The sequence below is a fragment of the Cryptomeria japonica genome, chromosome 10 (genome assembly GCF_030272615.1).
Source record: "Cryptomeria japonica chromosome 10, Sugi_1.0, whole genome shotgun sequence".
Classification (NCBI taxonomy): Eukaryota; Viridiplantae; Streptophyta; class Pinopsida; order Cupressales; family Cupressaceae; genus Cryptomeria; species Cryptomeria japonica.
This window is the reverse complement of record NC_081414.1, coordinates 358,830,108-358,846,668: the sequence shown is the minus strand read 5'-3', so window position 1 is coordinate 358,846,668 and position 16,561 is coordinate 358,830,108. Positions and strand designations below refer to the sequence as shown.

Below are 16,561 nucleotides of genomic sequence, written 5' to 3'. Positions count from 1 at the left end.
AAGTTGATTGAGATTAGGATAACAACTAGATGTAGAAGTTGGATTAGAAGAAAGGATTTAAGATAATTGAATGAGAAAATGAGAGAATATGATGGAAATAAGTTGAATGATTCTTCCCACAAGGTCATTCCTATTAAGTCATCCTCTAAATCTAGTAACATGGTGGTTTATAACAATCCTCTCTATGATGATTTTTCTCCTTTTGAATCTATACATAAACCATAGGGTATTCATGACCATTCTATGTTGGATGATGCTCTTGATGATTTCATGTCTACTACGACTCTTTCAAATAATGATTACACATCTAAGAGATTGATTAATATGATAAATGTGAATGAACATAACTTTCAAACACCTCTTAATAAATCAGTTCTTGTGGTTTAAGGTTCTAGTCCTTCTCCAACTTCACAATCCCTCAACAAGCCTTTCTGTGTGGTTCAAGGTGGCTATAGTAATGATGCCTTTTGCACCCCTAATAAACCAAATATTACTATGCAAGGATCATATCCCACTAAGAGTCCTTATGAGTATGCTAAACAGATTACCCGAGAGAGTTATAATTCGGTTGCTCAAACATATAATACAAGAAATAATAGGCAAACTAATCCTCCTCCAGTTATCTCTTCTTCACTTCCTACTTCTCAACCTATTCATCCACAAGAACCTCGCATCTCACAAATTCTTGGTAATGAGTATGACCTTATTGAACAACTTTAAGATACCCCTACCAAGATCCCTGTGGGATTTAACTAAAAATTCATCCATTCATCATGTAATGTTCCAAGATGCTTTAAATACTTTAGGTGTCCCGCTTGTAGTGATACCTAATAATTTATCTTCTTCGATTGACTCCATGACCACCCCTAAAGATCAAATTGTATTCACACAAGGTGATTTACCCTCTCATGAGGCTTAACACAAATATGATCCTCTCATGATCATTGTCCTTATAAATTTTAATGATATAAGATGAACTCTTGTTGATGATGGCTTTGGCCTTAACGTTTGTAGCATTAATCTATTGCATAATATCAAGGCAGATACTTCCCTTATTAAACTAGATTCTCTTATTATTTGTGGCTTTGATAATGTTGCTAGATCTTCTTTAGGTACCATAACCTTGCCTATTAAGGCGGGACCTGTTATTTTACCTACACTTATCCATTTCATGCCCAATAACCTCACTTATAATCTTTTGTTAGGACGACCTTGGATTTATTGTATGCAAGTTGTTCCTTCAACTTTGCATAGGAAAATTAAATTCATTTTCAATAATAAAATGTATACATTGTTTGCCGATACTAGTTTACAAGCTTGTTTGCAAACCTCATCTTCTAATTCTTCTTCAAATACTTATGACTCCTCTTCTAACATCCCTACATATCTGAGTACTCCTACTTCTTCAAATGTACTCCCGATTCTTCTTCAACTCAAATTGAATCACTAGTCTCTCCTGAGGATACTTCTTTGTTGATAGAGGTGCTCTTAGGTGATGATTGGGGGTCTTTAGACTTTACACCTTCTTTTGTTGGTCAATATAAAGTCCCTCCAAGAGAGCCTAAGATTGAAAAGGAGAAAGATGTGAGTGAACCTAAAAAGAAACCCACTTTGTCTAAACAACCCAGTAATAAATTTGTGTCTGCTTTCAAATCTAAATGTTCCTCTACCCCATCTACTTCAACTAATTATGACATTTAGACATATGAGGCCTCACCTTCCCTTAACGCAATGGTTACTCTTTATGGTTCTGGTTTCCACATCTTAGCTAAGAGTGGATATAATGGCAATGGTTTTGGTGCACAAGAACAAGGGATAAAGGTTCCTTTATAGAATAACATTTGTGAAGCATCTTTTAGATTTGGATATAATCCCTTTAATCCCACCAAAGCCTCTAAGAGACCATCCCTTAATGTCAATGTCATCTTCTCCTCTAATTCACTTTCATTAATACATCCTTGAGTTCTTAGGAGTTTATGGCAATCTTCCTCGATATCATCATAATCATGGATTTCCTTATTGTTTAAATGCTGAGGCATACTTTGGGAAAGACACTGAATTAGATAATGATAATAATGTGAAGGTACATAAATTTCCTCAACCAATTGATGTTCCCCAACAAAGTAATCTTCTTGTGAGTGATAGAATTGACATTAAGATGGATCCTTGGAATGAAGAAAAGATCATAAAGATCGAGAAGTGTTTAATTGATGAGGAACATAAAGAATATTATGTCTTATTACATGAATTTCCTGAAATATTTGCTTGGATTTATTCTAATATGCCTGGAATTGATCCTAAAATTGTCACTCATAACATTGTATTGATTCTCGATGCTAAACTTGTGAAGGAAAAAATAGAAAAATGAATCCCAAGATAGCCTTACTTGTTAAAGTGGAAATTGAAAACCTCTTAGATGATGTCTTCATTCTCTTTATTGATTATTCTACTTGGATTTCAAATATTTTTGTCGTTGCTAAACTTGATAATACGATTAGGGCGTGCACTAGTTTTTGAGATCTCGATAAAGCTTCTTTGAAAGATGATTTTCCACTTCCAAAAATTGATATGATAGTAGATTCTATTGTTGGTCATGCTTTGTTGTCCTTTATGGATGGTTTCCCAGGATACAAGAAAATATTCAATAATTCTCAAGATCAATTTAAAACTTCATTTAATACTTTGTGGGGTACGTTTTTTGGGGTAATGATTTTCCTTTTGGGTCGAAAAACGTAGGTGCTACCTATCAACATGCTATGACTCTCATTTTTCATGACTGCATGTATAAAATATTAGAAGATTACATTGATGACATCTTAGTTAAGTCTATATCCCGTCAAGACCATGTTAAGATCCTTCAGAAAATTTTCAAAAGAATCTGTAAATACAACATGCACTTGAACACCCAAAATTGTGTTTTTGGTGTAGATAGTGGAAAACTATTAGGGTTCATAGTATCACATCATGGTACTGAGGTGGATATAAAGAAAATAGATGCTATAGTTATCTCATGTTGAATCTCCTTGAAAAATCTCTCAATTAAGAAGTCTACAAGGAAAACTTCAAGCTATTCATAGGTTTGTTTCACAACTTATGGATCAGGCTTTCCCTTTTACTCAATTACTTAAGAAAGATACCACATTTCGATGGAATATCTATTGTCAATAATCTTTTGAGGATCTCAAAACTTATTTGGCTAAACCTCCTATCTTGCAACCTACTATTTCCACTCAACCTTTCCTTCTATACACTACTACTTCATCTCATGCTCTTGTAGCTTTATTGGCGCAACATAATACCGAAGGTAAAGAATTCCTAGTTTATTGTATAAGCCACACTTTACTCGATATATAAAGACAACATCTTGCTCTTTTGTTTGCAATGTAGAAGATGAGACAAATGTTATCTTTTGAATGCTGGAACTCATGTCATCATCAAATTTTATTCTCTAAAGAATCTCTTTTCTAAAACCGATCTTTTAGGATGCTTAGCAAAATGGGTTATGATGTTAACAAAATTTGACCTTAAATTTGTTTCTCAAAAAGTGATTAAAGGACAATCTTTCACCTGCCATTTAGTTGATGCGTCTTCTCCTCTCACCTTACTCAATCTAGAATCCTTTCCCGACAATTTGATTCTCCCTATTGATGTTGATAGGACTTGGGAATTGTACTAATGGATCTAAGTGTCGAATTGGTTCGAGAGTAGGTGTTATTTTAATACCTTCTTTAGGAAACCTATCCCTCTATCCTATCGTCTCAATTTTATTTGTACTAACAACATCGCTGAGTATGAAGCCTTTATTGTTGGTTTGAAAGAGGCTTTATCCAGCAAAATATTTAACACTTACATATCTATGGTGACTTACAATTTATTATAAGACAAGTTACATGAACTTATCAAGCTAAATAAGATAAATTATTAGAGGATCATGACTTGGATTTATCATTGTTAGAAAATTTCACCACTTACACCATGGAACTTGTTCCTCAAAAGGATAATCGACAAGCAGATGTGATGTCAATTGAACCTTCCCTCATATCCCTTGAAGATCCTACAATGAATTATCTTTTCACGATTCACAACCTTTCTTCACCGACTATTACTAATAATTCTAGTAACGTAGCTTATTATTATGATTTAGATTCTGATGAATGGTACTCTCATATCTCATGGTATTTGACTAATGGTAATTTTCTAGATTTTACAAGTAAGAATGCTAGAACTATAATTTGTAATCTTGATGAAAAATACATTATCCTTTCTAATTTCCTTTATAGAAGAGGTTATAATGGTCTTCTCCTTCGTTGTCTCAACAAAACCGAGATCCCAATTTCCCTCGAGGAGGCACATTCAGGTGCTTGTGGGTGGTATTTTGGTGGAAAATCTTTGGTTCAAAGGATGCTTCAAATGGGATACTACTGGCAAACCATGGAGAAAGACTCCTTTTCCTTTGTTAAAAAGTATCATTAGTGTCAGCAACATAATAATTTGATTCATGCTCTTACACAAGAGCTAAGGTCACAAGTGGCTTCTTGGCCCTTCTCCTTGTGGGGTTTGGATCTCATTGGAAAAATCTCCCCCCCCTCTTCCCAAGGACATAATTTCATTCTTACTACTATAGATTATTTTATGAAGTGGGTGGAAGTTGTTCCTGTCCGATCCACTGTCATTGATGTAATTTGTTTGTTTCTTCTAGAAAACATTATTTCTCGATTTGGTATACCTTCCACTTTGATTTTTTATAATGGTACCTCATTTAAGAACAAAGACGTGGATAATTTCCTTGAGAATATTACATTCAACATCTCTATTCTACACCATATTATCCTCAATCAAATGGTCAAGCCGAGGCTTCTAATTGTAAGGAAGTTAAGTAGCAAAACAACTTTCTACGCTAACCTTGAGAGGAGGGTAATGCAATTTTTTTTACAAATCATTACAACAGTTATAGAAACTTAACATAAATAAACAAAATATCATGCATACCACAACAAAACAACACAGTGATTTACATGGGGAAAACCCTTTTGGGAGAAAAACCCCACACTCCAAAAGCAGCTCAATATATTATTCAACAATCAATAATAGATTACAATATACTTGCAGAGCAAGATATTCACAGGAGTACCACTAATTAAAGACTCAAAAGTAACTCAATAGCCATAAGACTCTTACATACAACCTCTATCTCATGCACCTCATACATAGGAGATACAATACAAGAAATCCTGGAACGGTATTACAAAACCATGGGCTAAAACCATCCAATAAAGTAGAGTCGACCTTATCTCCATTCTAGATGCCCTATGACATGTCAAAAGACACATCAACATGTGTTCATCCCTTTTAAAGCTCATTTATGTGTCTGATGTATTTTATATTTCTTATTTCAGGACTCCAAACTTTCGGAGGCCATAACTTGTGAACTGTGTGTTTGATTGATGAACCGTTTGAATCATCAGAAATCTTGTGAAGTGCTCTATTGCCTCATAAATGCTATGTTGTTTATACCTAATTTTCAGGGTATTCTAGAGCCTCTAAAGTCCTCAAAATTAATTTAAATCTTTCATCGCACCCTCTAGAAACATAAACTTTAATATCTTTAAAACTAGATATGATCTTGCGATGAAAATTTATTGGCATGCTTATCTAGCCAACCAAAAGCTTCGGGGAGAATTTCACACTATTTTTTGTTGAAAAAAAAATTACTATAAATAGTAACCTCATGTAAATGCAAGGTTGAGACACCATTTTTCCAACACTAATAGGATCATTGCACAAATTATTTGTAAAATTATAAATAGGCATGGAAAGGATTGGCATACTCAATTAACCTATGCTCTTTGGGCCTATCGTACAAGTGTTTGCATAGCTACTAGGACTACTCCTTACAATCTTGTTTATGGTATTGATGCAATTAAGCCCTTAGATTAAGAGATTCCTTCATTAAGAATCTCTCTTAAAGGGATAGTAGATGATGACTCTTATAGAAATCAGCAACTTCAACAACTTGAAATGCTTGATGAACAACACATAAATGCTCTTGAGCATATTCAAGCCTATCATAAGACCTTACAACAAAATTATAATGACAGTCATTCAATGTTCCTTCTCTATGGGTGATCTAGTGCTTTATGAGAATCACCACAACGTGAATGCCTTGCCAAAAGAAAGAGGAAAGTTTAGCCCAAATTGGCTTGGACCTTACAACATCATTGAAGTCTATGGATTAGGTGCTTACAAAATAGCAGATGTGGAAGGTATGTCTCTTAAGGAACCCATAAATGTTATGCATATTTGTAGATAATATGCTTAATTTGCTTTATCTTCTCATTCTTAAATTGTATGATATGTTAGCATGTCTTCATTAAAGAGTATGGTATTAAATTAGCATTGTTTAATTTATATTGCTTCGTTCTTGACAAACATCTTCTAGTTTTGATTGTCTTGAATTCATTATTTAATTTCTTAGGAATTTGCATTTACTTATGCTAGCTTATCATGCAATTTTATTTATATATTATGTTAAGTTACATCATGTTGTGTTTAGTTAAGACATTAATTAGATCACATTTGTCATGTCATTTAACATAATACATTACATCACCACTTTGTAACATTTAATTAACCACTTACTTGTTTAGTTAAATCACACATGTATCAATTTAATCATGGAAATATTGAGCAATAAATAACATGAGAATTAAATTAGACATACATGTACATTTCTAAATTTGTTACTTTAATCAAAGCAATATAACACATTGGTTTGCAGTCAAAGGAATAAATTTGAGACATCAAAAGATCATCATATATAGAGACATAAATTTTTTGAGTACATCATATATATCATAGCCACTAGATACAAAATGTGGCCTCTATATCACCACCTCTAAGGATGGTGGCTACCCGATCCCTCTAGATCCTACCATGGTGGTCCCATGGGTGTATGTCGATGAGTAGAAGTAGATCATGAGTGACTCCTCGATGAGGTCCTTTGATCTCGATCCATTACTATGCCTTTGAGCATGGCTGACTCCATACAGGCCTCTATAAGGTTGCGATGTAGCCGCTCTCTCTCCTCTCATTCGAGCTCTAGCTCTAGCCTCACCGCATCATTACATCATCATGATGTCCAACACTTTGTTGTGGTCTCTGTATAATCTGCGAAGACTGTGGAATGCACAAGGTCATGATGATATTGTCGAGTGTGTGATGGATAAGGCTGCACCATTCCTATACATTGACTGTAGAGAAAAAGAGAACATCATACATACATACATATATCATCGTAAGATTAAAATTAAAATTCTTCAAATAAATACTTACTTGGGTCTCCCTCCTACCAGTCGGATATGATAGGAGCCTGAGATATAGTATTCCATGGTACGGATCTGCTACTCTCACCATGCTTGTACCACCTCTATACCTTAGGATGTAGCTCTGATGGTGAGGACCTACAAAGTATCAATTTCAATTTCTCTAGGGCTCTCTCCTTCTTGACAGTTGCATGCTCTCCTCTATCCTCCACTACAGGAGGATCTAGGGCTATGGTCTCATCTCCTAGATGGATGGGTGTCTCCTCCTCCTTCTCTTCCTCTTTCTCTATCTCTTCCTCTTCCTCTATCTCCTCTTGTATCATCTCTTCCTCCTCCTCCTCATATTGATCATCTCTTCTCTCCTCACTTCTCGACTCCTCTGAGGCCTCATGTCCTTTCCCCTCATGCCTAGGTTCGCTGATCGCATCAATGAGTTGAGATTCACTCACGAGTGTCTAATGAAAAAATGGCTCCAGCGAAGTTCCTATCCTACCATGTGATGGACCTATGCTGGACCCTATCATCATCCTCAAATGGGGACACGTACCTTTCTCTCTCATCATCCTATGAATATGTTAACTCTATCTCATCTATAGTAGGTCTAGGTACTGCTCCTAGTCTCACAACACATCTAGAATGTTGTATATAGATCTATACATTTGGAGGTATGCCTTGCTCTAGACCAAATTGCCTCCTCACTTTTTCAAAATAGAATGGCATGACAATGTAGCTATGGCAACCCTCTAAAAGATGGTTCCACTGCATAAGGTGAAGTTGCATGCCTTCATCTTGCCAAGTGGCCATCCATACGTACGACCTCCACACAATGTCATCCAATCTCAATTTGTCTATCGTCACTCTCCAGTATAACAAGTCACCTCTCTACCATGATCTAGTGGTGAATGGGTAACCATATGACTAAAGCTCATCAATATCCATATCAATTGGATATCCTGCTGGCTTGGTGCATGCGATGTGCTCAAACATTCAAATCTATAGAAGGGTGCATTTCATCAAACTCTTCCCTTCCCCAAAAATATAATCTCCAAGGTCATGATAAAGGTAAACTAACATGCCCCGTCCCCATGAGAACACAGTGCACTGCTCCTGCATTGCACATATGACATATGTAAGGCCTCCATGCATGTGACTACCTCACCCATTGAGACATATGGCTAGCCCCACTATGGTGATCATGACTCTCCTCACTAGTGGAACTATGTCAGTAGGATGAAATAATCATCAGATGAGAATCTGACACTTCCTCTTCACACCTGTAGCTTTGCCAATGTAATAAATCTAATCTCTCCTCATGGTCATCGATGAGTGATCTCTTTGATATCTCACTATCCGTCCTCTCACTAGGAGTCTGAAAATGTGGTATACATCCTCTAAGGTGAATATAATCTCTCCCACAAGTAGGACGAAGGTCGAAGTGTCAGGATCCCATCTCTCCATCAAATCCATAAGAAGAGACCATGATAACTGACAACACACATATTATAGATATACCATAAACCCACTGCATGAAGAATTTTTTGATCCTCTCGAGATAAACGAGGGATCTGGCTTTGTAGATGGTGATAGGTCAATCTAGCAGTATTCTATCACAGATACAACAACTTTTGCAAAATCAGAATCATGAATTATTAATCTATCAAATCAATCACATCATCATCATATCATCTAAACAACCGATTCCATGTGTGCCGCTAGTAACCCTTTCCAAGGACCAAGGCGCCCTACTGGGACCAAGGCACTCTGGTAGAACTAGAGTGCCCTAGTGGGACTAGAGTACCTTGGGAGGACTAGGGTGCCCAATAGGGACTAGAGAACCCTAGGCAAACCAGAGCACTCCTGCTAGGTAGCAGATATGAATTAGGGTTCCTAATTGGTCAAATTGGTTAAACGGAATGAAACAAAAAGTACAAATGTAGTTGGATATACTTACCTCATACAATGGGGTGTCATTGAGAACATACTTCCTCAAGATCTCCATCTGTGTGGGCATTTCTGGTCAGCGACATAACATTTTGTGCTACGTGGGCTTCTCTTCTGCAAAGTGAATATGACAAATTAATAGTGTCAAATTTTCACTATTTAAGGTACTTTCTCTCCTAAACCCAATTTCTACATTTCTTCTTAATCTTTCATATCTTGAGCTAGAGAACTCCAATTTTCACATCATTGGTTGTGTTGGAATCGTGTTTTAGTTCTCTTCCTTGTCAAGTGTTCCTCGACATGCTTGAGTCTTGTATCGAACTTTGTTGTGAGCATTTTTTATCACCTCTCCTTACAATTTGACAGGGTAAACGTGATACCCTATTTCAACTCACTAATTAGCGAGCTGAAATAGGCGGCATATAACTACGCTTGAATTTCATCACCCTTAGTAAGCATTTAGGTGATTTTGTGATTTTAACTAACAATGTGGATTTGTAGGATATAGTTCCTAATGTTGTATTGCAGATACTGTTGGGGGCTTCGTTTGACATATTATGGACATATTCTTTTTCTCATGAATGTTTACTTTTTTGTACTTTAGCTTACATATGCACATAGTATCGTATGACTGCTAAAGTGGGGCCTAAATGTAGCGTTGCAAATTATACACCCTTGATTAAGGTTGTCCAATTTCACACTTAGGTTAGGACTCGCCTTAGTGTGTTGCATTTGCATTTTAAATTCCTTTAAATCATTTAATTATTAATTTAATTAAATCTAAAATCCTCTTGCATCATTACACACATTATAAAAGTGGGCGCTTAACCTTGAGTGTGCCCCTTTTTTATTTCATCATCTTTAATTAATTAATTAAATTAAATCCTAATAAAGTCCTATTTCAACCTTCAAGGCTCATTTTCGCATATCTAAACACCTTGGGTTGACACATTGAGCTAGATTAGGCTTTGTAATTAGGATACCTTGCATCCCAAAAAAAATGGAAAGAAGTTGGTTGGACTAGTGTGAATCAAATTGGTCCTGACTTTTTCTCCGCAAATTTTGGGATCTTAATTTGGTGGTATTATAAGTTTTAAATCTTTCTTTGTGCAAAATTTGATGAATTCTAGGTCGACCTATGATCAAAATTAAATTTAGTGTTTCATATATATAGATATATATCCTTTTCTTTCCTCATTTGAAGGATCCATTCTTTAGAAATTGAAGGAGACCTTTTATGAAGTGAAAGTGTAGTTTTTTATGTGGAGTCTACAATCAACAAATTAAAGCATTCATCAAGTCTTCATTAACCTTTTCATTGTCAATATAAGCTTAGGAGATATTTAAGAATAATGAGGAGATCACCGACTGTTGATTGACTTGTACCTCTCCCTTAGGTTTTGGTATCGTTTCATGTTATTTTCATATCTCTATGTGAGTTTCACATCATTCATTTTTAGATTTACTTTATTGCTTTAGATCAATATTGAATTTTTCATTTGAAGCGCTTACATTATGTTCATATAGGGTTTTTACTCCAAGCATAGGTTAGAACTCTAATTTTTCATTATAGCTCATTAGGATATTACATACACATGATATTATAGGGCACACACACTTTTCAATAATTTATTGGCTATTTGTGGAGGTGGAAATCACCAAAACAAGGTGGAAACCTTATATAGCCACCCATACACCTTTTTCTAGCTTGCAAGTACATTTGCAAGTTTTCGATAGAGCTACAAACTTTTGAGAAGCCAAAATCAACAGGTATGGATCCATATCTAGAAGAAGGTCTTAGATTCTTGGGACTAGAACGCCCAACAACCTGGTCCTATGCATCTAGTGACAGATTTTGGCAGTTTTGGCTTTCAGGTCTTCACTTTGTAGATTCCAAATTTCCAACTCAGTTCTGCAATAGAGACCAGAATGCCCAATGCCTTGGTCTAATTCACGTAGGACCAATTTCTGATATTTGATGCACATCAAAACTCCTATGTTAGATCTATGATCTATGTTTCTGTTTCATTTTTGCATCTTCCTGTTATTATCATTAATATAATTGGTTTCATACATTTCATTAGTTTAGCTTATTGTTACTTTACATTTTACTTGATTCCTTCATATCAACAAAGGAATAGAAACCCTAAAATCATTACTTTACTCTCTTTCAGAAGAGGAAGTCAAAGTGAATCACTTCCTTGGGCTCTTTTGTATTCCAATGTTTGAATGAGTGTGGGTTTAGATCCTAGTCTACCCAATTCTATTTTCACCCAAAACAACATGTAAAGTGACTCAAATATGAGGATGCCTAATATGTGTATGGTCTAGATAGATTGAGCATCTCTATGTATCAATGGGTCTTGTCCTGATCCATTTTTTTTTTAATCTTTGTCCATACATAAAAAAGTACATACATATATCTAAGCAAAAGGTAAATATACATATCTCTCACATATGTGTGTATATACATGCATTTATATATTTAATGTACAAATTATGACATGTAGTTCTTAAAAAATCAAGTTCAAATTTATGTAATTATATAGTCAAGGTCTAAAAATTACTTGGTCTCCACTATCTGCATTATGTAAAAGATATTGCATATGAATCTGAAGAGAATAAATAACTAATCCTAGAACCTATACACACACACACACACACACACACACACACACACACACACACACACACACACACACACACACACACACACACGTGTGCGCATGTTCAAAATGAGCTCTAGAGGTCTATTTTTATTAAGATACATTAGCATGATGATGTAAAAGATCACCAACATATTGTAAATCTCAAAGGCCACCAAAACACCACCTTTTAATATATATAAAATTCAAATTAAATGTGAAAATTTTCAATCAGGACTTAGAACTTGAACATGTGATCTATAATGTGTGTGTGTGTGTGTGTGAGAGAGAGAGAGAGAGAGAGAGAGAGAGAGAGAGAGAGAGAGAGAGAGAGAGAGAGAGAGAGAGAGAGAGAGAGAGAGAGAGAGAGAGAGAGAGAGAGAGAGAGAGAGAGAAGGGGTGCAAGAATGAAATATAAAGGAGGTGATAAAGATAATTAATGGAGAGAGGGGGAAGAGAGATAGAGATAGGGAGAAAAATACAAAGAGTGTATGTGTGTGTGAGTGTGAGAAAAAGATATGGAGATATACATAGGGAGGGAGAAACATGGTGTGTGTGAATGAGAGAGAGATGCACAGAGAGAGAGAGAGAGAGAGAGAGATAGAGAGAGAGAGAGAGAGAGAGAGAGAGAGAGAGAGAGAGAGAGAGAGAGAGAGAGAGAGAGAGAGAGAGAGATGGAGAAGGAGAGGGGGGACATAAATAGAGAGATGATAGACTAGATATATAGATTTAGAGAGAATAATAGAAAGAGAGGTAGAGAGGGAGAGGTGGATAGAAAGAGGGAGAAATTGAGAGGTAGATATGGTTAGAAATATAGAGGAGAGGGATGGAGATGAAGGTAGAGGTAACAAGATAGATAGAGAGAGAGAGATGAATACAAATGAATGGATATATATAGAGGGAGAGAGATCTATTTTATTTTGATATCTAGAGTATCCCCAATCCCGATGGCCTCGCCTCACATTTCCACTTAAGGGAGAGCCGAAGTTGAGACTAGTCCTTGGGGGGTGAATCCGTAGCCTACAAGAAATCCCCCCTCTTAAACTTGGAGGGAGTCAAACTGGAAGCCAACCCATCGCCCAAGCCAACTCACCTACCTGCGCAGGCTGCAGGAGAGAGATCTTTATCTCTATCTTTCTCATTATTTCTCAATCTCTTCCTCTCTAAATAAATACTATGTTTTTTTAAATAATACAAAATATTAAATATAATAATTTATATTATATAAAATATTGTTTATAATAAAAAATAAAATTCATTTTATATAGTTTAAATAGAAATAGTTAACAAAATTATATTTAATAATATAAATTAATTTAAATATACTATATATAGATAGATTGATTGATTAATTAATTGTATGTAGATAGATAGATAGATAGATAGATAGATTAAACAATACAAAATATAAAATATAATAATTATATTATATATAATAATAAATAAAAATAGTTAACAAAATTATATTTAATAATATAAATTAATTTAAATATACTATATATAGATAGATATATAGATTGATTAATTAAATAATACAAAATATAAAATATAATAATTTAGATTATATATAATAATAAATATAAATCATTTTATATATTTTAAATACATATAGATGACATAATTATCTTTAATACTATAAATTAATTTAAATAATACTATATGTAAAGAAGTATGTATATATTATTAAACCTGATTTTTTGTTTGGTTTGTATTTTGCTGTTTTCCCAGATACGGATTTCTTAAGCATGCATGCCAATTAAACAAGAAGTGTCCTCATTTTACCTTAAAAATAGTGAGTTAGTAACCCATATAAGCATGGAATAAATTTGTTGGTGAATCTGGTTTCTTAATTAAAAATTGTTAGAGTAGTTCAACTTTTGACGGCATGGAGAAAATTTCCACGTTTTATCTTGAATCCTTTTATTACTTACATGTTTATGTCATATAGGGACGAAAATGATTCCTAGACTGCTGTTATTTCCAATGTCTTTATTAGAGCTCAAATAAGGTCAGGATTCTGCTACTTGCTGTGTTGATCTTCTGAACTCATGGCTTAGATAGTTTCTGACATCTTTAAATCTTGTCTTTGGGTGGAAGTAACTTGTAATATCTGCCTCAGGACTTTTTAAATATCAAAATTAACTTGATATTAAGTTGATAGTAAGTTTATTTCCGTATTAGAACAACTTTAGATAGCTTATGATGTCTTTAAATCTTGCCTTTGGGTGGAAACAACTTGTTTTCTCTGCTCTATAAGACTTTTTACATATCCAAATTTACAATGTTTTGACAAAATGTCTTATGAATCTTTGTTAAAGAAAATTTTGGCCTCAATGGTTTGAGGGGAACCAAGCAAATCTGAAGATGTCTGAAATCACCCTACTGCAGTGAATGCCTAACCCGTGCTTAAATTATATATATATATATATAAAAAAGAAAGTGGATTTGTGAAGAATAATATATTTTTGTACTACATGCGAGAATATAAGTGATAATCTAATCTAATATAATCTTAATTTATATTTAAGAATGCAAGAATAATCAATATAACTGTAAAAGCAAAATTAGATCAAAGACCAATCAAAAAATAAAAAAATTTATTTTACATATCTTATCATAAAGAATGAGTTCTTTTAATCTTTAATTTTATAAGCCTAGAAAATATTGTATTACATTACATATGTGCAGCTGTGCTCTATATGGTTATGTATAAGCTGATATTTGGAAGTCAAAACTATCTTACCAATTCTCATCCTATGACAATGTTTAAAATTTTTGAAACAAGGAAATATGAAACAGTATTCAACATTAAGAAATAAGAAAAAGAATGAAAGTAAATGGAGTGACGATGTTGTGGAATATTAAGACATAAAATGAAAGCAGAATGTGAAGCTAGTATGAAATAATATAAGCATAGGTATTTCCAAAGAGCCATTGGCCAGTCTGAAATAAAGAAAAAATAATTTAAACTCTGTAGAGACTACATAGTAAGCTATTGATTGCGAGGGTTTCTTGACAGTCACAAAGGTGACCACAGAATGGCAACAACACCATTGACAACTCAGATATGACTACGTCTGATAATAATAGAAAATAATTGCTTTCATTTCACCCTTCTTATGTCCTCTCACATTTCATAAATTTTGGAGGATGATTTTATATATCCTCCCCCTCCTCCTCTTCGAAGTTTATCCATCCAGTCCATTCTTCTTTTTCTTCTCCTTTGTCTCTACAATCAGTCCAAGCTTCCTCATTTCTTTTCTGTTTATCTATAATTTTCTTTTGGAAGACATGGCATATTACCCATTCTTTATCCTGCACAAAATTGCCCAAGATTAGTAATGGACAGCCCACAAGGAGATATCATGTAGCTGTTAGCATCGACCCTTCCCAACTGAAATTTAATGAGCTTAATTAAGACTTTCCATGGTGAGGTTTAAGATATGAAATCAATATATTTTCAGCAGGCCAGCTATGAACTCTAATAAATTCCTACAAAGTGAATTTAGTTGCCTGAGGAGTTGTGCCACGTCTGTATTCATGCATGATCCACTCTGATCTTTGTCCTTTGGAGGAACGGCCTTTGTAGAAGACTAAAATCTTTCTCTTTCCAATCTGATGTCTTCCACCTGCCTGCTTCGAGTATATTGGCTTATCCTTTCCTGTTTCCTTCCAATAACCACCTGCTGTGGATCTACATATGCGACTGCCTTTCTTATTATTCTTGTTGAACACGTACCATTCTCTAGCATCTTCCCCACATATCTCTGTAAATCGACATTAAAACATCAAAATCAAATAAGAACATATATTGTTGTTTTTCAAGGCTTAGTCGAAAATATATTCTAGTGTGCTGGCATAAATACCTTGGAGATCCCAAGGTTCAATTTTATAGAGATCCATATCCCTGATAACGTCCATGTCAATCTTTTCTGAGGCAATTTTCTTTTTCAGATAAAAATCAAGCAGCTCTTCCTCGGTGAGTCGAAATCTGAAACCTGGAGGCAGCTGGCGAGATAGTGTGTTCATTGTGATCAGATGCTCGATATTCCTGTACACATTGTAATATTGTACTAGTGTTAGCCATTAAAACTCTTTTCTACAATGCCAAATATTTGGAGTCGCAGTTTTGCATTATGGTGGGAATCAGAATTAATGTCTACATTTGATAGTCGTACCCTGCTTATAAGAAATCTTGTGAATGAGACAAAGTCCATTAAAATGTCAAATTCCAATTTAAATTTTTTTATTAAAAGTAAATAAAATCTAACGAGGTGTTGAGTTCATTAACACTATATTGTAAGGGAAAAAATCACATGTTTTATTTTTCCTATAAAATTCTTAAATGAAAGTTGTAATTCACTATCATCTTTAAGTGATTAGAGCTACATATTTTAATAGTAATAAATAAATAAATAATAAAATCTAAATTTAATTAAACTCAAACAAGTCTTCTGTGTGTATTACAAGTAACAAATATAGTGGTATAAGTAATAAATATAATAAAATAAGTATTGAGTAGTATAGTTGGTTAATTCCATAATTTATTGAATCTGGCATTCTATAATTAAAATCAAATAATATTTCAAATGATACTCACAAATTAAATGTTTCTTCTATTTATGAATTGAATGACACTTGCTAAATTTATAA

The 16,561-nt window shown here is 34.3% G+C and overlaps 2 protein-coding genes across 2 annotated transcripts in view; one reads left to right on the top strand and one right to left on the bottom strand.

Moving 5' to 3' along the window:
- Positions 1-13,651, top strand: part of LOC131858987 (uncharacterized) — a 34,968-nt gene extending 21,317 nt beyond the window's left edge. The window contains exon 3 of the mRNA XM_059212492.1: positions 13,637-13,651. Within this exon, the coding sequence (XP_059068475.1) occupies positions 13,637-13,651 (15 nt within the window). The remainder of the gene's footprint in view (positions 1-13,636) is intronic.
- A 1,413-nt stretch (positions 13,652-15,064) lies between these two features.
- Positions 15,065-15,937, bottom strand: LOC131858986 (NAC domain-containing protein 76-like). The gene is made up of 3 exons (XM_059212491.1): positions 15,775-15,937; positions 15,422-15,675; positions 15,065-15,223 (listed from the first exon to the last, which is right to left on the bottom strand). The coding sequence occupies exons 1-3, from the start codon at positions 15,935-15,937 to the stop codon at positions 15,065-15,067; spliced, it is 576 nt and encodes a 191-aa protein (XP_059068474.1).
- Between the last annotated feature and the right edge of the window lie 624 nt (positions 15,938-16,561).